General features: G+C 38.6%; 3 protein-coding genes and 1 pseudogene across 3 annotated transcripts; 3 read left to right on the top strand and 1 right to left on the bottom strand.

Annotated features, from left to right (window-relative positions):
- The first annotated feature begins 1,649 nt into the window (after positions 1–1,649).
- Positions 1,650–3,770, top strand: LOC146618652 (uncharacterized). Its single transcript, XM_085371195.1, has 5 exons — positions 1,650–2,405; positions 2,538–2,650; positions 2,858–3,015; positions 3,106–3,238; positions 3,312–3,770. Exons 1-5 carry the CDS (start codon positions 2,267–2,269, stop codon positions 3,768–3,770), a joined length of 1,002 nt encoding a protein of 333 aa, XP_085227321.1. The 5' UTR covers positions 1,650–2,266.
- Positions 3,771–4,289: 519 nt separating this feature from the next.
- LOC146618651 (uncharacterized) lies at positions 4,290–6,331 on the bottom strand. The gene is made up of 2 exons (XM_085371204.1): positions 6,163–6,331; positions 4,290–5,529 (listed from the first exon to the last, which is right to left on the bottom strand). The coding sequence occupies exons 1-2, from the start codon at positions 6,282–6,284 to the stop codon at positions 4,290–4,292; spliced, it is 1,362 nt and encodes a 453-aa protein (XP_085227330.1). The 5' UTR covers positions 6,285–6,331.
- A 735-nt stretch (positions 6,332–7,066) lies between these two features.
- Positions 7,067–11,161, top strand: LOC146618650 (TOG array regulator of axonemal microtubules protein 1-like; annotated as a pseudogene).
- Positions 11,162–22,669: 11,508 nt separating this feature from the next.
- On the top strand, positions 22,670–25,807 carry LOC146618649 (histone-lysine N-methyltransferase set-1-like). Its single transcript, XM_085370884.1, has 4 exons — positions 22,670–23,800; positions 23,884–24,046; positions 24,165–24,357; positions 25,679–25,807. The coding sequence occupies exons 1-4, from the start codon at positions 23,698–23,700 to the stop codon at positions 25,805–25,807; spliced, it is 588 nt and encodes a 195-aa protein (XP_085227010.1). The 5' UTR covers positions 22,670–23,697.
- Positions 25,808–26,432: the final 625 nt, after the last annotated feature.

The raw sequence follows: 26,432 nt of genomic DNA, 5'->3' as shown, positions 1-26,432 counted from the left end.
TCTGTTCATTTTAAGCAGCAAAAGTGAGGCGCATGTCTGTGTACGTGTGTATGGAGCCCTTGGGTGCAGTCACTACAGCAACCAGGCTCACACCTGCCTGCTTAACGAGCTCTGCCTGCCACTGTGCCAAGATTCATCTTAGAAATTTCTGTTACAACTAAGTAGTTGGAGTTAGATTAAGTCAACAGGTACAATAAGTCAGATTGTACAGGGTTTTGCCACAGATTAACAGTTTGTCAGTAGTTAGTATAGGCCAACTTAATAGAGCATTCTCATTGGCTTGTTAAATTCAAGCTGATTGTGTATTGGTGGACTTGTCTTCTGCACACAGGATTTTCAGCAGCATCTACCTCTCTGTAGTGGATTTTCCCACATTTTAAATAATCTAATTTCATTTAATATTTCTGTTTTTAGTCTGTATAGTTTATCTCCCCACGAATATACTGTGGGGATGAACAAAAAGTATTTTACCAGCATAATATAATCTGCAGTATGATCATTGCTTTAACAATGTAACAGATAGCTTTAAGATGGCCTTAAGATGTTTATGCATACAAGTTATTATATTAATTTTGTATTCCAGGTGCAGTTATAACTATTTTATACATATTGCATATCTGTGCTTATTTGAGTTGATGTTCAGGTTCTTTAAAGGTCTTAAGCTTCACTGACGTGACTGTTCAGGTGATACATGCTGAGGGAAAACTAGAACATAGAAGGAATTGCAATACATGCTTACAAAACACTTATATCAGGTCATTTTATATTAAGGTTTTAGTGGAGGTTCTTGGTTAAAACATTTATTTAGCAGATGACATATACATAGTCTCAGTGAGCCTCTGGTCTGGTAAAAGGTCAGAAGTGCGAGAGGTGACATCGAGGCTGAGTGAGGTCGTGACACACACACACACACATGAGTTAGATTTATTTAGAGGAGAGAGAGATTAGTCATGTCTCGGTAAAAGAGGAACCGTTTCTTGGTGTCTCGGCAAGAAAGAGGAGTAGGACAAGAACTGAAAGGTACACAGGAAGTGCCAGCCATGAAAATAGAAGATGATGTTCTGTGTAAAAGGTCATTGTGGTGTTGATTTGACGTATGTATAAAATGTATCTGTGACGCATGAAGGGGCGTCAGTAAACAAACCCTGATGTTATAAAATAATTGTTTGTGCTTTAGTAAGTCGAAGATCAATTGCTGTTTCCAGTGATCTTCCCACGTGTGAATTAAAATCTTCGTTTGACTTCACCCGGCCGGACCAGTGTGGTTATTTTTCGATCACCTCTTGTACCCTTCCTCAATTTTTGAACCTTAACAATACTCAAAGTAGTCTTAAAATAAAACCCACAAAACAGTTCAAGATGACATACTTTTTATTTGCTTGTTTAATGCCAGTTGCCCTCTTTCTCTGTATGTCACTCATTCGCTTATACTCAGGCAAAAAGTACCAATTTGTATGCTGATGAGTCTTGTGTATTTTTTTCCTCTGTCTCTCTATGACAGAGAAATATATATATGCTCAATATTGCTGTTCAAACTGATGCTCAAATTTCCAAGCACCACCTGAACGCCTCATCGGTCTTTAAACAATCCGGTTGTTCAGTCAGACGTCACGGATGACGTTGCAGGTATTTCCGGGTCTAAGTGCTCCTCAAGAAACAACGATGGCGGAGCCAGTGACTTTGTTCACGATTACCTCCTTCTTTAGCGAAGTACCAATTAGGGTTAAAAAGGGTCTTAATTCCTTCAACTCTAGTAAAGTGGTCAGTGTAACCGTTCTCCCAGGCGGAATTATAAAGGGAAGTGTCCAGGCATCCATGAAAAAGAAGATTTACAATGTTGAGGTGAGCTAGGAGTAAGCTAGCTAGCCGACGATTAAACATGAGATATTCTGTATTCTGATGTATTTCATAAAGCACACACACGTACAGCAATGCTATAACAGTGGAAGTAAACGAAGATGAAAATCTACATAACATGGAGGTTTTGGAGAGTTAGTAATGTTAGCCTAGTACCAGTTATATTAGCCTAGTTAACCTGGTACCAGTACACAGAGCAGCGCTGCAAGTGTTTGTTAGAATGTTTAGAATCAGAATCAGAATCAGAAAGGGTTTTATTGCCAAATGTTGAGCAGGTTTACAACATCAGGAAGGAAGGAACATCATTAGGGTAAGCATTAACTTTCTTTCAATGTAGGTGCATGTTGAGGGTCAGTCAGTCAGGTTCAGCTCCTGTGAGTGCCCGATTGGCAATGATAAGTGCCATCATATGGCGGCATTGTTGATTTGGGTGGAGAAGAATGTGTCTCGCACTGACGTGGAATGTGTGTGGAAGAGGGTAAAATCATGCAAAGCAGAAGAAATTACTGCCAAGAGAGTGTCTGTGATGACACCCTCAACAACACAAGGTCAGTTATTTATTTAAAATTTGCCCTTTGAATTAATTATAATAATTATTTTCTTAACTTTTTAAAAAGCATTGTGTTTTATATGCTAAAATTATTATTTATTCAGATTACTAAAAGCTTTTTTTTTTTCAGCTGGAATCGAAAGACCTGTCTCCCAGGAGGACAAGGAATGGGCAGTGGCATCCCTATCGAAATTGCAACGTTTTACTGGGATGGGTTGGATTTTGAGTCCTGAATGCTCTCAGGTACTTTGATATTTACTTTAACATGTGGTATAAATTGTACATGTATGTAAACTCTTGTAAACTACATACAGCAGACTGTTTGCTTCCACTGTCCCCACTTTATTTTTTACATGTATTTTATATACTCTGTACCTGACTTTGTCTATTCTGTGGTCAAAATTTCTTGGTTCCATTAAAACCTTTAAAATCCTTTTGCTTTAAATCTAGGCTAAACCAGCCAAGACATTTGATGAAGTGCTGAGGAACCTGGGATTTCCCCAAGCAGAAGACAAGGCTCGTTATCTCTTGGCATCACTGGCTGTGTCTGACGAAGAGAAGAAACAGATTGAGGAAGCAACAGTTGGGCAAACGAAGAATGCATTGTGGTAAGAAAGTGCTTTGAAATTAATTCTGTTAAGTGTTAAGTAGGAAATTTTAGTTAACTGTGTCTCTTAATTTGTGTTTCTTTATAAAAGGTCAGCATATCGCAAGAAGAGAATCACAGCCAGCAACTTCGGTTTGGTCCTGAGTGCAGTCCAGCGGCGCTCATACCCCCCTTCCTTATTTAAGACTCTGCTTGGACAGTACAACCTGACAGAAGGATCTAAAGTAAGTTGTTAGTAAAAAGGGTCTGTGCATCTAAGAATTCCTTTATGACTAAGTTGTATTTTCATCCCCAAAGGCATGTGATTGGGGGATCCTTCATGAGCCAAAGGCCAAGCAGTTGTACACTGACTGTACTGGTGCAGCTATCAAGGAGAGGGGACTGTTTTTATCTAACAGTGGCCTGCTTGGTGGTTCTCCAGATGGGACTGTCTCTAATGAGTGCATCATTGAGGTGAAATGCCCATGGTCAGCCAGAGCCAAAACTGTATTGGAGGCTGCAGAAAGTAAGGACTTTTTCCTACAGCTGGATGAGGCAAGTGGTTCCCTGGTATTAAAAAAGAATCACAACTACTGGCATCAGATCCAGGGCAACCTCTATCTCACAGGGGCGAAAAGCTGTCACTTTATTGTTTGGACTCCATGTGACTTTTTCATCTTGCATGTGGATAGAGAACAAACTTGGGCTGTTAACATTGAAGCGTTGGAAACGTTCTACCGGGAAGTTTTTTTACCCCATATTTTATCGCAGCTTTGAATTCATATCAGCATGAGTAATTTATCAGTCCAAATGTTTATAGTTAATTTTAAAACTATTTGGAAATTGTACATTTTTTGTCATTGTAACTTTGTAAATATATTCAGATAAATTCTTAAATTATATTAATTTTTGATTTGAAAAAATAAAATGTTTTGGACAAACTGTTCCTGAAAATAAAGAGTAACACATGTATCTGGTATTCTTCATTTTAATTGAAAATGCATAGCAAGAAAACTAGGCAGTAATCAGGAAGCTGGAATGGAATGAAAAATGTAACAAGCCATTGATAAAAACAGAGTAAAACATTATACGAATCACAAATGAGACCATTCTCAATTTGAAACTATGCAACTAAGTTGTTTTTATGTTGTAACATCCTGAGTATACACACAAAACAATCCACTTAGGAGTTATAAATAATAAAAGTAAACTTATTCAACAGTTGTGTTTTCTGGTCCACAAGTAGTTAGAAAATGACACAATGTACTTTTACCTCTGAACTCTCACAGGTATAATTTATTCAATTTCACGGAGAATAGGTGTTTGTAAATTTGTAAGACACACACATGCTTTCAAGATCTTATTAATATTTTTTTTTAACTGATATGGGATGTGATGCAAAATTGAGAAAACTTTCAGTCTTTGAATGGAACGCTCTACATGTATTCTTGCACAGGAAATCTTCCTGTTGTTGTTCACTTCCTCCTGTGTGAATTGTCCGTTGGTGAGGAAGGACGGAATGTTCAGTGAGACCCCTTCTGGTAGGATGTCCCGAATTGTGAAGCCCTTATCTGCAATGACCATGTCACCTGGTTGTAGATGTTGCAGTACTCCACAGTCAGCTGTTATGGCCTTATCTGAGGCACTTCCACCGTACAAGTTGCTTACAAAGGTTATTACACCATTAGGAGCCACACCAATTAGAGCCTTTAGTGTGGTCCGTCCTTTGTACTGGCTGTACAAATGACTTTGTGTGTCAAGTCTCTCTGTGTTACAAACAGAAACTTCCGTGCAGTCAAGCACAATCCTGCAGTTAGGAAATGGTTGGAAGCAATCTGGCAGCGATGTTTGATTCTTGGCTCTCGAGGGAATGTTGTTTTCCAGCATGCCAACATACAAAATGTCATACAGTGCACTAACAATTGTTGTAAAAACATTAGTTACTGTGCCTCTGCTGCAGTTAAACCTTATTGAAAGGTCTTCATGACCAAAATTAAGTTTAAGCTTGATCAGGGTTAGAAATAACTGGTCAATTAGGGGCATCATTTGGACAGTCCAATCAGAATGATATTTAAGATCAAATCTGGAAAGAAGCGCTTCTAAAAACAGGACAGAAGCAGCATCGGGCAATCCAGTATAGTACTGGACCCTTTCAGGATTGTCAGATATTTGACTGAATGAGAAAGTCTGCTTCTGCTTCTCTACTTGTTTTTTAAGTTTTTCATTCTCTATTCTTAGCATGTCATTCTGAATCTCTAGCACCAGAAGACTTTGGGAAGAACTTGTGGAACTTGCAGTATCTGTCTGTGTAGCTGCATTGTTGGAATGATGTGGCTCATCTGATATTTCACTCTGATTTTCACCAATAGCTGGGACCTGCTCTTTTTTCTTCTTTTTTCTAACAGGGTTGTGGTCATCTGGGAACTGAAAAGACTTCCCGTCGTTCCATGCAAATCTTGTTGGCCCCGCAGCTTTTCCTTGAGGGAAGTGCCAACTGCAGACTCTTGAGTTGCAGTTTGGGGTGAAGTTTTCACGTCTGTGGAAGTGTTTAAAAAGACAGAGAGAAATTTCAGATCATACGCTAGCCCTCCATTAGTTATGATTAATACAAAAAAAAATAGAGATAAATAATAGAGAGAAGCTTCTTTCATCCAGATGAGAGAAGCTTCAAGAAACTTAAAACTTAAAGAAGTCCAGATGCTTTTCTTACACATCGTTGTACTAATTTGCTTTTAAGCTTACCAGAAAGATAAGTACTGGCAACCTTTGCTAGCTATTTGTTGGTTAGGTCTTTATTTTGGTAATTAACTGGCACATAGGCTGGGGATTGTAATGTATTTTCTTACATAGACATCGCTTTTTGGACGTAATTTTTATTCCTCTGAGCGTCGAAAGCTAACTAAGGTTCATATATATAGCGAAGTGACCCTTAGCTCTCAATCTTTGCTTGGAGAAATAAAAATGACTTCAAAAATGCAACAACGTCTTTGTATTAAAAAAAACACAATAAAATCCATTGTCTATATAAGTACAATTACTCGTAAAAGCCAGTTTGTCTTTTAGTAGCGGGTTTTAATTGTTCATCACTAGCTATATTAGCTAACTAAAGTAAGAGCCCACTAGCTCTTATCTTACAAATTTATTCATTCACTTACGAGTTGTAACATACCTTATCAACTTCAGCCACTTCCTCTTCTCTCTCTTTTCACAAGGAAACCGGTAAAATGACAGATTAGACTGTTGTTTTGAGCCAGATTGGTTAAAACAACCAGGAACACAGCATTGTGTCATATTGAACACAGGAGCGTTTAGACCCGGAAGTAGGATTCGTCGGATTCGTCGCGTCATCACTGAACAACCGGATTACTGCACCAACTGTCGTCATTCTGCTTTGCTCTCTGCCGTGGTAGGTACAAAACACTCAGTATGCACTGTTTTATTTTTATGACATAAAAATACATGTTTGACATTTAAACTCACAAATCAAATTCAACAGAGTTCAAAGAATAAAGAAAGCAAAAAAAGAATAACCTTCGCTATCATTTATATAGGTTTATGACGTTTTGCTGTTAGCAGCAGTGCTAACGCTAGTTTCAATGCTAATGCTAGCAACAATGCTAACGCTAGCCTTAGCAGTTGTTAACTGAAAAAAAAAGAATATTCCTGTGATATTTATTGGCGGTCAGTGAGACAAAAGTAACAAATGAGCTTTATTATTGCCACCTTATTTTTATAAATAAAAAGTATGTCATCATTTCTAATTTACATTTAAAACATTTTCAGCTATTTTCCAACTTCTGTGTGGATATCAGCTTTTAGCACTTCAGCACTTTTGTTTTCAGGCGAAAATTTCTGTATTTTTCATCTCATTCAAAATTTTTAACTTAAATTCAGCAATTAATTCATTTCAGTGCATACATTCAGATTCAAGCATTCACACTGCAGTTTCTTCAGAAAATGCACTTTCTAGTTATAGAGTGAAATCCAGAGGCAAAAAAGTAACCGGTAAGATGTGCTTATTAAGTGATCTTTTATATTAAATGTAACAGGAAGGTGTTTGTTTATTAATAAAGATGACCTTATGTTGGGATATGGGATATGTTGCCTGTTGTGTTTAATCATGTTGACAGTTTTAAGAAGCTCTGACTTTGTAGTCTTTAGGTGTTCTCTGATGATGTGTTGAATGGTAGGCAGTTTCTCATGATCACTTCTCACTTGTCACAACTGTCACCAGCCCTGGAAACTCTGCCTCTGCAGGAATGAAACCTCACATTGCAAGAGTGCCTTCTGCAAAACCGAGGTCTTCTGTGTCCTCGGACTTCAGCAGCCTTCAAGGTAGAAAAGGAGAGAAAGGTTTTTCCCAGTTGTTGCATTGCCGTGTGTCTTTTTTATTTTATTTTATTTATTTACATTTTTGTTTTCTGTTTTTTCCCAAGTGTTGTCCCAGGGAGATGAATTCTCATCTGAGGTGGGTGTGGTTGGGCAGAGAGTTACGTACTCCAATGGCATAATCAAAACTGACGAAGAGAAAACGGTACCATCCCCTCCATTGGTCGGACCAGCTTTTCATGAATCTTTAAAAGCTCAGAAGCATCCCAAAGGTCAGCTAGCATCGATGAGAACAGAGTGCTATATTGGATATACCTTCTAATAGCATTTTGTGTGCTTAAATAATTAAATCTCATTATTTATCTCTTTTGATGTTCAGGATCCCATAGTCACAGCAGCAGTAGGAAATCACCAGGCACGGACATGTCTGAAGGAGTAGTTGGCAGAGGTAAGTTTCAGATCTGTAAAGGATACAAGTTATCATTTGATTGTCCAGGCTTTTGCTGTGTTACTAAGCTGATGTAGCTCAGTGCTGCTCTTGGTTTGTTTTTTAAATAAAGGACTCAACAACATATCTTTTATTTCTCCCATCCATTTTTTTAAACTACACATTTTCAACTAGCTATAAATTACAGCTGCTTTCTGGATGTATTTTTAAATAAAGCTTATAAATATAAATTTGCTGGTTCCTGCATGATCACAGTTAAACCGCTAAAAGATTAGTCATCTTATTCCCTCATGCTTATTAGGCATGCTTGGCACTGCAGTGTCCTCCAGCCATCCAGGAGTTCTCTTACCACATGAGCAGGGTTTTTTATCGTTCAAACCCCCCACTGATCCCTCAGTGGGCATCCACAGCAACGCTGTGTCTGGCAGTCACCAAGACAGTGATATCATCCCACGTCCAGAAGAGGTTAAGGTTAGTCACACTCTGTTCAGCGGTGGATGAAGAGTGTTGCTATATATTACTCTGATGTTTAATGCAGTGGTGAGGAAATGTATGGCTCAACATCTGGCTAATTTGGTTGAGAAGGTTGGTGCTGCACGTCTCCTTTCTTGGGCTAAAGATCTCACTGACAGAATTTTACCTGCCGTGGTCAAACTCGCACAAGACTCCTCACAAGAAGTTAGGTATGTAAAAACAAACAAACAAAAAAAAAACTTTCATATTAATTCATTTAATTTTTGTGTTTTAACTTCTTTACAACTTATTCATATTTGCTTGAATGGTGAGATTATATTTTTATGCATTGCCAATAAAAAGCATTCAGCAATAACAGATAACAGTGGGAGGAAAATGTCAAATTTGAGACATTTTAAAAGTCTTTAGACCATAGGTACCAAATTTGGCCCGCAGCCTAATTACATTTGGCCCGCGAAGCCATACCAAATTACTATCAGAGCTGGCCTACTGGTATTATACAGCTAATATATATATTGTTTAGTATTATGCTTTGCTTGTTCCATATTCAGTTTTTCAGCAAAACTTGTTTGAGTCCATAAGAAAAGATTCATTCTTATATCTGAAGGAATAAATATATTTCAATAAATATTAACGTTAGCCCGCAACTTTGTTCCAGTTTTGAATTTTGCCCACTGTGTATTTGAGTTTGACACCCCTGCTTTAGACCATCAAAAGGATATAGTACAATCCAAATCTACTTTTGGTTTTGCTGGAATTGATTTTGTTATTGTTGACACTATTTGTTTTGGTGTCACTGTACTGTAATTACCTTGCATTTCATTAAAATATGTTTAGAAATGCTTTTCCGTTGCTTTTGGACTGCAAACCCAAAGTGCCACTTTAACAAATGAGATAATATTACACCTTCTCCCCTCAAAGGTACTTTTGTCATGGTCCTACGGCCATGACTCAGTGACTTTGTGTTTGTGTTCTTTATTGTTATTACTTTCATGATTATTCGTGGCTGTTTTGGGATGGTTTGTGTTTGGGATTTTAGATACTGGGTTCTGGGTTTGTGCTCCCTCTATTGGTCCCTGGTGTTAGTGTTCCCCTGTCTCGTCAGGTTAATCAGGTCCAGCTGTTTCCCCCACCTGTGTGTGATTCCCAGTGTCTCTCTGTGTACTTATAGTGTGTGTTTTCCTCTGCTCCTCGTCGCGTCGTCTGTGTTCATACCCGGTGAATCCCCTGCGTGCTCTCCCTGCTGTTCTCCCTTCATGTTCAGGTTTGCCACTCCCTTTGTGTAGTTTCTCCCAGTTTAGTTCGTCCTTAGTTCTGTTTGCCATCTCCACTTTATGTTCAGTATTGTCAATAAATCACCTTCACATCTAAGGAAGCGCTGCGTTTGAGTCCTCCTTTCCACTCTTCACACGGCCGCTGCCCCGAGCCGTGACAACTTTGGCCGTCGAATGCTGCTGTCCCTGTCTTCCCACCCAGAATTTGAAAAGATCCTGGAGAAATACATCCCTACGAAAGACCTGCAGACTGTCAGAGACACCGTCTTCACTCTAAAAACAAAGGTACGGTACCTTTGTCTTTATGTTTACAGGAAAATTGGTGTTTTGGCTGGAAGTTAAATATAGGCATCTAACTCTGAGATTGTTGGGGGGGGGTTAGGGTCTTGGCAAGATGCCTCAAGATACTCAGGCAGACATTCCCTCCCGGGCAAGCGGTACAGTCAGAGCCTCATCGCTCAACAGAGAGCCACTCAACCAGACCAACAGGTGGGTGTGGATATCAACCAATGCTCCAGAGTGGCCCATTAAGGCAAATTTATTTTTCACAAATGTGTAATACATATGGAAAACACGTGAATTGTGATGCATTTTATATACAGGGAGTCTCACAGCCATTACAGCTGTAGATCTCAGACACAGAGTTTTGCAGACAAGACTGAGTACATCAAGCAGATCTCGGATCTGCTGGCTTCAAAGGACTTCAGAGAGAGGATCAAAGGCATCGACCAGCTAGTGGCTGACTGCCAAAACAACCCAAACATGGTTATCAACAGTATATTCCCGGTTAATGTTTTCATTTTTCTTTCTCCAAATCCATTTAGTATGTCTTTATGTACATTGTGGTCTTTTCATTATAATGACAAAGTGTTTATCCTTCACTTTCTGATCTCCCTAATTCTAGGTGTTTGATGCCTTCAGAGCCAGGCTGCAGGAGTCCAACAGCAAGGTCAACTTGTATGCCCTGGAGTCTTTACAGAAAATCATCCACTTGTTAAAGGACAAGCTGTCCTAAGTGGTCAACATCCTGGTCCCAGCAATCGTGGACAATCACCTCAACTCAAAGAGCAATGCTATCTGCTCTGCTGCTATTGGAGCTATTAATGCACTCATCTTAAATATAGGTACTTACTTTGAGCATTAAAATAGAGGAGAAAGTTTTGGTTAAAAAAATTGCTTTAATTTGACTTTCATTTTTTTGCCTGCTACAGACAACATACTTCTCCTTCAGCCTTTTTGCGCCAAGGCTCAGTTTTTAAGCGGGAAGGCAAAGGTGAACCTTATCGAAAAGGTCGCAGGTATGTCTGGTGTCCTAGTTTCGGCACTGTAATCAGCTTCTGCTTTGATGTATCTAAATGCAGTGTATTGCTTCTCATCTTCTATATTTAGATCTTGTGACAGAGCTCTACCCTCGTAAGCCCCAGATGGTAAAGCAGAAAGTGCTGCCCTTGCTCTGGCACCTCTTGGGCACCTCTACCCACAGCGGCACCATTCATGGCCGGGGCGGCAGCGTAAGGGGTGCTACCGCCAACCTGTGCCAAGCCCTTTATGCCCAGATGGGGCCAAGCCTGAGCAAGTGTGCCGCCTCCCAGCCTGCCAATGTCCATAAAAGTCTAAATGATATCCTGAGGACCTTGTCGTAAGGTAAAGCAGGCTCCAAACAGAACCAAATGTCGAAAGAGGGACAGCATTAAAACTGATCTTACTTGAAGATGTTTCATTATCATTTCTTATAGTGCCTGCACTTTTATATAAACACAGAGAAAGTCCTTAAGAAGTTGGAGCTCTTATTCTTATCTCAGTGAGATTCCGTCTGGTACAGAAGCATGGATGGCTGTAACATAATGGCATCAGGTCTTTCACATGTCCAACCTGTTCTCTTTGCACTTTGAAAGTAGCTCATTGTCGTTGCTTTGTTTTTGTTTTTCCATAAACTCTACATGTACTGTAGACCAGCGGTCTCCAACCTGTTTTGCACCACGGACCGGTTTATGCCTGACAATATTTTCACGGACCGGCCTTTAAGGTGTCGCGGATAAATACAACAAAATAAAACTAGTACCGGTACCGAAAAAAAGAAGATTTATTCATTTCACACTGAAAAGACCCTGGATAACCGAGTTAACGATTAAAACGATAACAAAATAACGCTGAAAACCGATAAAAACCCTGAAATGCTTGAAAAGCATTCACAGTATTGTTCTTTGAATCTTTATTATTATTTTTCCGTACGTTTTTTGGACGCTAACTCCTTCAAAACTGTTCAACTTAGAAAAACCATTCAAACACCGTTAGATTCCTCTTCTTTTGGACAAGTGTGCTTCTACTTTTCTCATTTTTAACATTTATATTTTTAAAAGACAAGACATTCAACTATTCAACTTGTATTTATCTTTTCAATATCTATTATACTTTTTCTTCAGTTCCAGTTTAAGTTTCATGATGTTTTTTCACCCGTTTCAGAGTTTATAATGGGTGTGTATGGGACGGAATGTTGGGGCTAGAGTGAGACAGCTCAACTGCTAGAGTGAGAGGAGCAAAAAAATTAATCTTAAAATCTTTTTTAAAACTGCTGCTGTGTCCACAGTGTTTGCTCTACAGGCATGATTTTACCCTCAAAACGTAGCCATCGCTGTCCTCTTTCATCCAATGTGTTTACTATTGTACTAGGTGTTATGGTTCTTCCATAAATGTCACCAATGCACAGCCTCCTCCCTCCAACTCTTCCATAGACTCCAATGTTAAAATGTCTGTTAAAATGTCTCAGAAGGTTCGTTTGAAAATCAGAAGTACAGGGTGTCTTTCACTGTCACCACGTCCATATAATAAACTCCACAGGCATGAAAACTGAGAATTTGGTAGACTGGCTCAGCAAAATGAGCTCAGTCATTTTTTTATTTTCCATAGGAAAATATTTCTTTATGCTTTTGGACTGGATTGACTCGCATACAATCCTCTTTACAGGGACTTACGACCTGAATTGTCCCCAGGTAGCTTTTTCCTCAGCCAATTGTAATCTGGAAAGCCGCCTTATATTTGCTCTTCCCGAGAATTTTCAGCGCCGTTATTCACTGTTGCAGGCCTGCTTAAAACAGAAATAAAAAAAAATAGAGCTGATTGTTAGCTCATAAAAACAAAACAAAATCACCTGACAGGTTTTCTTTAAGTGCACTGTTACAAAATAATGGGCCCAATTTTTAGACATGTCCATGTTTCCTAAAACTCCCTCTATTAAAAACAAAAACAACAACCCAAACCTAACTGACAGAATCAACCCATCACCACAACAACCTCAACAACCTTAAACACACAAGTCTTGCCACCACATAATTTCACCTCCTCAATACACCGAAAGTCTCATTATAACCACACAATTTGCACACAAAAATCACCCCCTTATGCTCTGTAACATACTTACATTCAGCATAAAACCCCCTTACAACAACATATCACTAAACTATAAATTTCCTACCCAAATCTGCACTTCTCTTGTCTGCCATGCTTCCTCTTCTGAAAGTCACTTCCTCAGTCACACAAAGCTGAAAATTTAAATAGTTAAAAGTTGAAATGTGAATAGTTGGTTTTTGTATTATATGATTTATTTATTACATTTTATGTGGAGTGAATAAATAAAAGTATATTTATGGTGGCCCGTAGAGACGAAGCACATATAAACTTCAAATCACGTACGAACTCTGAAGCATGTACAAACTCCAAAACACGTAAAAACACGTACAAACTCCAAAACACGTAAAAACTCATAAGCACGTAAAAACTTAGAAGCATATAAAAACTCAAAACACGTACAAAAGACAACAGAAGTGCTCCAGGATGCTGGGCGCACTGTTGAGCTTTTGTTATCTTGTGGCTACACAAGCCAGCAAGTACCAACGACCGGATTTGATGTGTGGTAGTAACAGGTAAATGAACTTTTTTTTAAATTATTTGAATATATATGAGTGCTTGTGTATGAATACACAAACAATACATACATGCTTTCAATTGTGTAATTTAAGGCTACGTTCACACTGCAGGTCTTAATGCTCAATTCCGATTTTTTGATCAAATCCGATTTTTTTGTCTGCTCGTTCACACTACAAATAAAATGCGACAGCAAACGCGCTCTAGTGTGAACGCTCAAAGCGGCCCGCATGCGCAAACGAAGACGTCATACACAACGCGCTCTGTTTAGACCCAGAACAAACTATATTGTTTGACTGATGGCCTTAATATAAAGACTTCGGACTTCATGTTTCCCGATTTTTGCTTTAAGTTATTTTGTTATTTACATAATAATGTAGATAACCTAATAATGATCCTTATTGCTGTTTTAGAGGAGCGGTGCTTCAAAGGATAGTTGCAGATTTCTGTCAGAACCTGCAGGTTATGCAGTGCAAATAAAATGTTAACGTTTCTCCAGCGTTGTCTTCCCAGCAGTTTCACCGGATGGCCAGGAAACGTTCGCGATGTCTTATCAGGCGCTTCTCTGGCGCTGATAATTGGCGTCTGTCTTGTGTCAGTGACGTAAAAGACGGATTTAATGCGACTTGACCGTTCACACAGCAGTCGCTTTCTGAGACATCGGATATGTATCGGATTCAGTACCACATACGAAAGTGACCCAGATCGGATTTGAAAATATCGGATTTGTGCCGTTCACACTGTCATACCATGATCGGATATGGGTCGCATAGGGTCAAAAAAATCGGATTTGATGCACTTTCGCCTGCAGTGTGAACGTAGCCTAAGTGATCTAGTAGCTTTGCTTTGGAAGTTCAGTTCATGCTAGAAACGTGTTTTGTCTCTAGGTGTCACCGCATATATTTATATATAAACATATATAAATAAAACCACTTTTTTTACGTTAGTAATTCCTTTTGTGCATAATTTTATATTATTGTTAATAATAAATTAATTAAAGCAACAAAACAATCTGAAGAGCCGGTTCGGAGCCGAAAGAGCCGGCTCTTTTTAGTGAGCCGAACCGAAAGAGCCGGATCTCTAAAAAGAGCCGGAAATCCCATCACTATTAAATTCAGCAATTAATTCATTTCAGTGCATACATTCAGATTCAAGCATTCACACTGCAGTTTCTTCAGAAAATGCACTTTCTAGTTAATTGAAGCGTCCTCGCAAAAGTTCATGCTTGGACTTATGCATGCTTTCAAACTAATGTGTGTGCGCATGTGGTGGCCACACTGATCCATCAAAAACTGGAGGATATTTCTCACTGTTGGTTGGAATTTTTAAATTAGCTTAACGTGACGATGCACTTGCAGAGACACTTGCTCATCTCGCCTCCTTAACTTTCTCTTTCTTTTTGACAGTTATACATGCCACAGTGCGTGGGGACAACACGATGAAAAGTGAGATAAGTGATCTAATTTGCAGACATAAAACCAGACTGGACAAGATAATAAAACCATAGGGTCTATATTTGTTTGGTTTATTTAAAGCCAGCATATGTTATGAATTACAGAGCTAAAATTACTGCTGTTTATGTGAATCTGTAAATGTCAAAAAGGGATATATGCACATATTTGTTGTTGGGTCTGTGAAAGTTATTCTCGTTAACGACAAAAACAAGACGAACATCTTTTACTTGATAGCAAGGGAGGCCCCAGCCGGTGTCTCAGAAAGCACTCCTGAATCCTACCGCAATGACCCCAATGACGGCCTCTGCTTGCTGCCTTTTATTGGGAAAACAGTTCACACAATACACATCACAGCGAAGCAACGCCCACCATAAAACCCCCCAAATGGTTCTAAGACAAGGCACTATGTGTGTGTATGTGTAAACATCTGTATGCATCTGCTGTTTCTAACAACATCCTGGTCATAAAGAGGGTAACCTCCCCCACACCCAATGTATGGTTCACCATGCATAACACAGTGAAGCCATACAAAGGGCAGGAAGCTTACCAAACATCAAACAGAATCTTTGCAAGGGATGTGTAATAATCCTCCCCCAGCACAGAGTGGCTGGAGAGGTGGTCAGGGACAAAGGAATGTCTTGATCCTATAGATTGAACTAAGACCTTACAAATTTAAGAAGCATAATGACAAACATTCAACAATTAGACTTAACATTTATGTTCAGCGGTCAGTAAGCTACAGTATATATTCAGTATACACATTTAATATAAATCCAAAAAAAGAGTCATTCAAAAGCATTTTAAAGCCTTTCGTCTCTGTTATATGAAGTGAATTAACTGTATTTTTTTGTCGAAGAAGGAACCATTCATCAGGTAAATCACATGATGCAATCAAATTTCCTGTGGACCGTTTAATTGACCTTGTTTTTCTCAGCTGCTGCATTCAAGAAGTCAGGAATGACCTTTCAGACTCAAATGCACATGGAGTATGTCATATCACCAAATTCACGCTGAACTGGGGAAAATGGGGTTAAATGCTGGGCCATTCAAACTCTATAAATAAAATCCATATTTTGTCAGAGCATTTAAAGGTCACGTGTATGTGTTTGTAATCTCAGTGCAAGAAGCTGTTTAAATAAGGATTTTTAAAGGTTAATTGTTCCTATAATGATGGTTTAATGTGTTGGTGTATTATCAGAGATATGTGTAAATAAACTGTACCTCTTTAGGTTACACCTTAATAACAGGGGTACTCACGTTAACACAGAATTTAGCTGTATGGTTTAAATAAGTAAAAAATTGACTGTTTCCTGTAGTAAAGCGTAACTTCACTGAAACACATTTTCGAAACCTTTCAAATGAAGACGGTGAAACACATTCGGGATTGATTTAATGAGTTTGATCCCTCCCCTGTCTGCTGTTTATCTCTGATGATCTATCTCACGTCGCTCTCTTCCTCCATCTCAGTAACTTAAATCTGTTTTCTTTTGCTTTGTACTGCTTTCTTCGTCTTTGCCCGCCCAAATCCCCTTTGTTCCAGGCCCCATCACTCTGCTTCTCTGTCCCCATTTCAGTCTCCATTTCTATTTATTTCTCTCACTCTTTTCGTCACCCTCTCGCCTCTCCCTCAGAGAGCAGACTTTAGGGAGTAATCCAGCCTCCCAGACAGCTGCACATCACCAGCTGTCTGAGAAAGCTGCACCCGCGCGCTCTCTCTCTCTCTCCTCTTCCTCTGTCTGCTTCTCTTCCTCCTTCCTTGCCTGCCCCCCTCTGCCTCTCCTGGCTCATCTGAGTGTACAGATTGGGCACGGCCAGATGCAGCCCGTCACCGATGTCAGATTGTGACACAAATTACCTCTATTTGATCGGTAATGGAAGCCATTTAGTGTCAACGAATGCTTCAGTACTACACATGAAGAGGAGGATTTTACTTCAGTCTAAACTATCATCTCGTAGAGAGAAAATATGTGATTTAATATACATTATATGGCATTCAGAATATTTTTTTAATGCATAAATGGAATTGGTAATGTATGGAGGACAGTGGTAGGTTTGTAGCTTGAACCTATTCGCTGGAACGTTGAAGACAATATAATTACACAGCAAGCAAGACACGAAGTAGGCAAAGTTCTTCATGTTTCTCGTGCACGGGAGAGACCGGACAAACGCCGTTCCTTCGCTTGACCCCAGTTGCTCTCGTCCGTTCTCCCGTACCACTGTTCTTTTATTGAGGTTACATGAATATGCATAGGTTCATTAACATATGACGTCTACATACACTGTAAAAAAAGTCAGTAAAATATACAGCAAAACACCGTCAAATTCCAACGGTAATGGAGCGTAAAACCAAAAACTTCCTTTTACTGTATTAAATAGATTGAATAACCGTTAATTGTGAGACTGGATAAAACTTTGTTTTTTACTGTAATAAAATGTTGAAATTATAAATATTTTCTGTGAAAACAAATAAATATGCATACATTTTACAATTACATATTGTAATGTTGAAAATGTCTGAAAAACTTAGATTTTACGGTATTATTTGAGTAAAACTACATCTTTTGGGGTTGTGCACATTGGAATTCACAGTATAAAGCTGTAGATTTTTAAGCAAACAAAAACATTCATTTTTACAGAAACAAGATGTTAAAAAATAGGGTCCACCGTAATAATACAACCAGTACATACCATTAAAAAAAAAGCAAATATCAGCAGTGAAAGACAATAAAACTGATAGTATTTTTTTATTTTAAAATTCAGATACTGATATACAGATTAAAAGTTAGGCCTGCAGTATATCATTGTTAACCTTCTGATAAAAAAATCAACAGCAAAAGAAGATGTTAAAAATAAAGTTTATGGTTGTGAATAAAATTGATTTCAATAATCTTTTTTAATTATTATTTTAAAACAACTTTATGTTGTTGTGTTTCACGCCATATTATCAGACCACCTTAAGTGGGTCGGCCTTAAATTTTGAATTTGTGTGATCGCTGTTGATTGGTAGCTAAACTGCTGGTAAACTGTGTACAGACGTTTTACGTTCGAATTGCAGAGAAAAAAAATCTGGTAGCAACATTGTGCAGTATGAGCGAACCATTTCACCAAAAAAAGGGGAAGCAAGGTAAGACGTGGCTGCAGCAGTCTGCAGACGTGACTTCTGATCAAATTCGAACCTCCTAAAGAAACAAAGAGCGACGTTACATTGCGGGATGACGTCACCTGAAAATGACCAATAGCGCGGCGCGCTGCTGAGCTGTGTGCCAACCGCTCTTTTTTTCATGCAGGAGACTCAAGTTGGCTTCGCTAACGGACACAGTTTTGAACTCGTATATTAGCGCCATTTATTGCTGCTTGGACCACAGCATCTTCGGAATTTGTAGACATCCTGGCAGCTTACAATTAGTTCGAGGTGAGGTGAGTACATGCAACTTCAAGTTATCTCTGTTATAAAAATCCACCAGCCCAGCGTTTATAGATAATTTTAGCAGTTCGTTTTTTATGAGTGAGGTTGTGAATTTAGTTAGCATTTGTGAGTTGAGTTAGCATTACTGTTGCGAGGGAAGCATTGCTCTGGATTAGTTTCTGTATATGGCGTGCTTAATTCGCTAGGGAGGAATTACCAAAGTACATGGAGTTATGTTAACGTGTAATTTCTGTGGTAAGGTAGTTCAGTCATCAAGGGGCTACGTGCTTCATTGTAAACTGCATCGGAATGAGCCACGTTGTTTCTTTCGGTGTATTGAAGCAGGCTGCAAGCAGACATACACCAGGTATGGCGCGTTTAAGGCTCATTTTTACCGAAGACACTGCTCCCACCCATGTCACTGGTGTGGTGGTGGTTTCTTCGTTTACATGTGCAATGGCGATGTGTGAACGTCAGTGTCAGAACTCTAAAGAGTTAATAGCTCATCTGAAGAGCCATATTGTGGAAGGACACGTGGTCACTTGTCCAGTAAGAGGATGCACAAATACCTTTAGAGTTAAATCATCTTTTACTGCTCACATGTCACGTAAACACAGAGAGTTTTCAGACAGCAGCATTGGTGATTTATATAGAGAGTCTGCATGTCAATCATCATCTGTTCCAACCACATCAGATGACTTTGTACCCTTGATTTCCGAGCCTGCTGCACAGTCTATTACACATGAAGATAACATGGAAATGCCCCCTGAATTCTGTGATCTTTTTCTGAGAAACGTTTCACTATTCTACTTAAAATTGCAGGGTCAGTTTCTACTGCCTGCTTCAACCATACAGAACATTGTAGAGGAAATGCAGAACATGCATGAGTTGGGACAGACATACAGTTTGGGTAAACTTGCATCACTGTTAAAAGATGACACATCATTATCAGAGGAGGACATCAACAAAGTCTGTGAGTCTGTCAAAAGCTATGATCTTTTTTCTGCATGTCATACCGGGCCATTGAGGACAGTGCACTCCAGAGCTCAGATCTTTAAAAAAGCCTTCAACTATGCGGAACCAAAGAAAATATTTTTAGGGAGAGATGAAAACAGAAAAGATAGGTTTGCCTATTATGTGCCTTTAAGAGAGACTTTGAGATGTCTGCTAGAGTCTGATCTGTGGCAGAAATCAGAAGAGCCCTCTACTGAGCCTCCTGCTGATGTTCTGTGTGACATAAGTGATAGTAAGCTGTTTTAAATAAAATGATTTTTTTGGTCAAAACCCATTGACTTAATTGATTTCTATCCATTAACATCTTACATGAAGTATGGGTACCAAATGGTTCCACTGAAACACAGTGTGCTGTCACAATAATGGTGCTGTTAGTTTGGTACTTACGAAACACTGTATAAAAGTGTAGTATCAAGCAAGATCAGCTTCATATTTTAAGACCAAAGGTACCACTTGGTGTAAATTGACCTTTATTCACATTCTTTTATCAGACATCTTGGAAATGGGGGGCAGCATAAGGAGTTCCATTACTAAGGTGCTGCCGGACCTGTCTGCCTCAATCCTTGAAATTGTACTGGAGGCACTACAATCATTAGGAGTGGAGACATCTGAGAAACAAACCAGTAAGTACATGGCTATTGTGCAATGAAATCATTGCACAATAGCCATGAAGGACTTTCTGTTTTTTCTATTATGCTTTGGCCAAGGTCCAAAAAGTACAATTAATCTATTGTTTGTGATATTGTTTTACAGCACCAAATATGGAAATTTCAAGCCAGGCCAGCATATCATCTCCATCTGTTTTAAGGTTTAAGGGTGGTGGCACAGCTAAGACCCAAGAGTCTCTTTCAAGGTTAGTAAAGTAAACAGATTCAAGAAGATATTTTACACATTTCTTTGTCGTCTGTCTCTAAATCTTATTTTGTCTTTATTATGATTAAAAAGGTTTGTTTTGTTCCTGCCCTTTTCAGACACTGAATTTGAGCAGAAACCATAAGGATACTCAAAGGACCTGTGACTCTCAGGAAATGGTGAGATTTCAGGTCATAATCTTTTTTTTTCCATTAAATTAATTTTCCTTTTTCCCTTTACAATATTGCTGTTTTGTTTTTGTAAACAGCATCAAATGAGAGAGACAGATGAAACAGTTTCAAGACAATGGCAGGAAAAAAATGCTGAAGATTGAAACAAACCTTGGCTGGAAATATTTGGTATGTGTTTTACCGTAAATCAAATTGTTGAAAAACATTCAGCTACACTGTAACACAGGGAAACTTGATTTGCACTTATTTTGTTACTTTAATTTCTTGTCTCATTATTTTTGTCAGTTATTATTGTTTATGGTGTATGCCCTTCTTGTTTTCCTTCTGAATGCAGAAGGTATCTAGCCAGTCCACAATGAAAGCTTCGTTGCACCCAATGAGTCTTCTGGCAGAAATGATGGCGGCTGTATTCTTTGGTTTCCCTAAACATCACACCCTGCCTGTTTATACGAGGCTCTTCAATTAAGTCTGCACCCAAAGATTCAATAAGAGGTAAGCAGTGGTATTATTCAAGTTTTGCTAAAGAAAGATGGACAGGAGACACTAATCTTAATCAGCCGAGCTCAGGTTCATGTCCAGGTGAGCAGTTTCATACGCTATAAAATGTAGATTGAATGATAGGTCTCATCACCATGCATTCAGCCATTAACTTCAAGTTCTATGATAAATCAATACGAAACTTAAATACGTTTTCCAACAAATTATGATTGTGATTAGGGCTGCGTTGTCTATGTATAACTTTTACATAAGTAGATTTAAAGTATAACTATTGCCAAAACGCAACCTGGGCTGTTTTTTTTTTTTTTGTTTTTTTTTACTGTATCGATTTTGATGTGCTCAAATTTATGCCCCGGCCCCCTAGTATTCCCATTCACTGGCTATTGACCACAAAACAAAATCACGGTCAATCTCAAAAACGGCTTGTTTGTCGTAATTATGCTTTTAGATATATGTTTGTCTCGTTTACAGTAAAAAAAAAAAAAAACTGAAAAAAACAGCCCAGGTTGCATTTTGACAATAGCTATCCTTTAAGAACTGTATATTTTACACTTAAGAAATCATTTATCATTAGATCTGGTTTTGGCAGCACGTTTTGTTCATTTCTGTGCATTTTGCTCAAGCACTGATCAAACTTTGTCCATTTTTTTTGCTGCAGAGGGGATCCTGCCAGTCCACAGTGAACTCCTGATGGACATTGAAGTACTCCTGCAGAGCTTGTATCTTCAACACCATGCGCATTAGAAACTCCACCGAGTCCTTTCCTTCACCAAGGCAGGACCCAGTGACTCATTACTGTTGATAGGTCAGGGGCAGGTAATATTTTGTTTCATGTTTATTCATTCCTCCATGGATTACCAGCCATATATATGGACACATGCTGTATTCTCAAGATCTATGCTGTTTTGTAGGAATAGAGAAAATAATATGTTTAGTCTGTTTTCAAATGGTATGTCAAATTTTCTCATTGTTTATCAGTAATATTCTCTACCTTGGTTGTATATGAGCATCTTTAGATTTTTCTATATTTAGCGGTTGCAAATGTAAAATGTACGGTAAACCATTTATGTTCCTCATATTGTACTGTATTTTTAGCGGTAAAATACCGGCAGCTGTGGTTGCCAGGAATTTACCGTAAAATGTATCTGGTCAAAATAAAATGCTGTAATTTGTTATACAATTTCACTGTGTTTTTTACTGTCAAAGGTTTTAATAAGGTTTAACATATTTCTGTTATTTTTACAGTTATTTACAATAATAGGGTCTATCCTATTACTGTTAAATTAACAACAAATTACTGTAAATATTATTATATTATTACTTTTTTTTTACTGCAAATATCCGTAAAAAGCTATGGAAAGTTGCATTTTTTACATTAAATTGCTGTATAATTGACAAATATATTTGGTTTTTTCTATCATGATTTTGGTAAAATAATACGTTGTCTACCTTAAAAATTAGGGTTACAAAACCAGTATACCGTATTGTCTTTTACAGATTCCACATTTTTTACACGGTATATTCCTGGCAACCACAGCTGCCGGTATTTTACCGTAAATTTGACAGATTTTTTTTTACAGTGTACACACAAAGAGTACCTTGCCTGTGTGTGTGTGTGTGTGTGTGTGTGAGTGCGTCTATGTGGTATGGATTGACATTTGACCTGCGCTGTACCTGGGCTCCGGGGACATTTCGACTTTTTGCTGTGTATTCATGTGTCCCCCTAAAACATGACTTGTAAATGCATTTTTAAGTGTCTAAATAATAATTTTTTCTACTTCTTATGAGGTCATTATTTATCTTTTGACCTGTATTTGCTTAAACTGTAGTGTAAATTCATTTATTAAACTATAATTAAAAGATTTTCTGATTTTCTTAAAAGTCCACCTATACCCCTCACCTGATTTTTGTGTATTCCAGTGTATTGCACAGCGACGTTTCGAGTTAGAGTGGATGTGTGTAGGTACTGCAATTTAATACACATTTTCAATACACACGGCCGGAAGTCATTGTGATTGGTAGGCTATATATATAGGCGGTACCTACAGGAAACGGCGCCACAACTTTCGCGCGCGTGCCCTTTAACAAGTGTATGTCGACGGCAATACGAAGACGGATTAAAAACACAAAGGTAAGCCTTTTTTAATGTAAAATGCACCATGACTTTAATACTATATGAAATTATAGGTGCACAGGCCTATATTAAACTGGTTTAATTTATGCTTTATGGACTGTTAGTGAGTCTTTGAAGAAGTAAAACGGCCCCAGCGTTTGTCATTGAGTAAATAAAATAGGGCTGACGACTAACCGCGTCAACGCGATAAAGCGGGCTAACCCGTGTTAGGATTTACTCGGTGTTAAAGCATTATTGTGGCTTAAACGTGTTAATGCCGACATCGCGACTAACGCGATTAACAATTAAACCAGCGCAGTCTGAGTCAAAATCCCTGATGTCGCTGTTAGCTAATTTCGGGCAGTTTGTCCAATGTCTGTCCATTCTGCTGACAGCCCTAAAATAAAAGCAAGGGTATAAGTGTATTTAGTCGTGTATTTATTTATATGCCTGAAGAAAAAACTTCTTACAGTTTTGATGCCTAAGCTTTCTCAGTACTTGTATCACTCTCTGCAGTCGCCATTACAGAAATGTCACATGTCGCCATTTTGAGTACTAGGCCTTTAACATTTTAAAAGAAGGCATAAATTAGCACTATGAATAAGTCAGCTGTGTTTATGCTGTAAACTACACTACTGCTAGTTCTGCTACTACTGATGATGATGACAATGATGACGATAATCGTAATACTTTATATGCTTTGGTAATACAGCCAATCGTACAGGAGAACATGCGAAGGAGACGCATTCCTCCACGGGAGGATGCAGTCTGTCATGTTTCTGCTGGAAGGGACAAACTGGGACTTGATATCCACTACATAAATGCCTTCAAAGGTAAGTTGGTCTTTAGTTTGGATTAGATTTGGAGTTTGTCACTTTGTCTTTTGTCACTCACTTGGTATGCCTCTGCAATTCAGGTCGGGGCATTTTCACGACTGTTCCATTCCAAAAAGGAGACTTTCTTTTGGAATACAGAGGTAAACTCATAACAAAAGAAGAATGTGAGCGGAGACACAGAGTTTATCATGACAGCCTGAAGGTGTTCATGTTTGAATTCAAGTTTGATGGAAAACTCTGGTGGTGCGTATTATATCAGTGTAGTTTGATTAAGATTAAATGACACATTGCTTTTGATTTATGAAAAAAAAAGCTTCCTAACTAACTAGTTAAGCTAATACTTTTTTGCCTAACCCCACAGTGTGGATGCATCTCAAGAAGATGGGTCATTAGGCAGACTTGTCAACGACAACCACATCAGTCCAAGTGCTAAGATGAAAATATTAAATATCAATGGAAAGCCCCATCTATGCTTATTTGCAAGCAGAGACATAAGTCCAGGCGAAGAAATAGACTATAATTATGGTGACTCGGATTGGCTCTGGAGATGCAAGGTATTTCTACAATTGTACTTTTTGGAACTGATAAATTGCATACCCTAAGCCATTTTTACATTTGTACCTACTCAAATTGGCTTAACGTGACTTAGGGCATCTAGTTTTTCACTGAAATTGAGTATCACCTACTGTGCCTGGGGTAACTATAGCAATGCAGCCGAGCATCCAGTGATATAAATGCCACAGCAAGCATGGACGTCAAGGTGACAAAATGCCTGCTGCTCAGTCTATACTTTAGTGTTCAATTCAGGGATCACGCTGTTAATTTTGGTCGCTATTTCAAACATTTCAGAGTTTCAAAAATGATGGCTTGGATTTTCACGAAGGAGGCGCACTCATAACTTATCGAGTGACACCATTGACCAGCCACCTGGTGGCATTCAGTCTATGTCAAATTTTCTGATCACTTTGGATCACTTGGAACCTTGGTGCAGTAGTTACTGAAAAACTACATGGTACTATAACCTACTGGAAAAACAGGGGTAGGTACTAATGGAAAACAGGCAATTGTGATGGCTGCCACATCAAAGCCCTCTAAAAGCACTAAAAAAATATCAGCAGGTATGCAGAAATAAAAAATGGCTTTCGGTTTCTAAATTTTAACAGTGATTGATGTTTAATGTGATTCTACACAGCAAAATCTCCAGTGTTAAATTAACACTGGAGAGTGTCTATAAGGGTCCACACCTCTGAGTGTTAAATACAACACTGTTGAGTGTTAAATTAACACTTTTGACAGTGTTATATGTTTAAAAGTAACCTAGTCAGTTTTGAAGATTAACAATGGCTAACACTGAGCAGTGCTGATTTTCTAACACTGGAAAATAACTCAAAATGTTAGAAATATTCCAGTGTTAGAAAATCAGCACTGCTCAGTGTTAGTCTTTGTTAATCTTCAAAACTGACTAGGTTACTTTTAAACATATAACACTGTCAAAAGTGTTAATTTAACACTCAACAGTGTTGTGTGGACCCATATAGACACTCTCTAGTGTTAATTTAACACTGGAGATTTTGCTGTGTAGCCTCTTTAGTTAGATTCATTTTAAATTTTGTCCCTTGAAGATAAATGGGCCCTAGTGACAGTTCGTTGCTGCTACAGGTGATTGTTTTACTCCTTTAGCAATGGCTTAAAAAATAAAGAAATCACACTGACTATTTGTCTCTTAATCATAGGGCCTTAAATTCTCTATACATGACAGTGAATATTTTAAAGACAATAGCTTGAAACTTATCTTTCTCATACAGTTTATTTAATGTTTCAAAAGCCTCTTCAAAAATGCACTGTATATTCATTTTCTATCTGTTACACACGAAGACGGAGACCAGCCAGATTCAGAAGACTGTGAGCTGCCTAAAGCCGCAACCAAACAGCTTTCCAAACAATGATCTGGACCTGAAACATCCAGAGCCTGAAAGGGTAAATATAATCCAGTGTACCACTTAATGAACTAATAATTTAATCTATCATCATTCTTTATGGATGCTGTGTGTGTGTGTGTTTGGCAGTCACCTGGGTGTGATGTGATTTACATGGACCGTGGCTTGTAGGTCCTTTTCATTGTTTCAAAGTGCAAGTCTGGATAACATCTGAGTGTGTGTGTGTGTGTGTGTTAACCACCCAAATGTGACTTAGGAGGACCACACTGTTATTGGGAGACTCCGTCAAAGTTTGCTTCATGGTGACATCACTCTGGTTTTAGGAGGGGTCTTCTCGTATTTCTTGACAGTTTGACCTACAGCATGCAGAGCTGACTGCATGTGCTTTGTTTCTATGTTGAAATTTTTTGAAACTCAGGCTTGAACATTAAGATAGATAGTACTATACAACTTCTTAACTTGTTTTAGGCACTTTTTACTGCTTTAGTGCATGGGCTCTCTCTGGCTGTGTACTCTGGCTTCTTCCCACAGTCCAAAGATGTAGCTTATGGGGTTAGGTTAACTGGTGATTCAAAACTGCCCTTTGGTGTGAATGCAAATGCTTGTCCTTCCATGTTAGACTGGTGATCTGTCCAGGTTGTACTGCCCTATGGTAGCTGGTATAGGCCCCAAAACTGCTACCCCACAATCCT

The sequence above is a fragment of the Diplotaxodon limnothrissa genome, linkage group LG14 (genome assembly GCF_057381915.1).
Source record: "Diplotaxodon limnothrissa isolate DT_005_m linkage group LG14, D_limnothrissa_male_GT1.1, whole genome shotgun sequence".
Taxonomy (NCBI): Eukaryota; Metazoa; Chordata; class Actinopteri; order Cichliformes; family Cichlidae; genus Diplotaxodon; species Diplotaxodon limnothrissa.
Note: the sequence above shows the minus strand (reverse complement) of the source record. Positions and strands in the feature narration are given on the sequence as shown.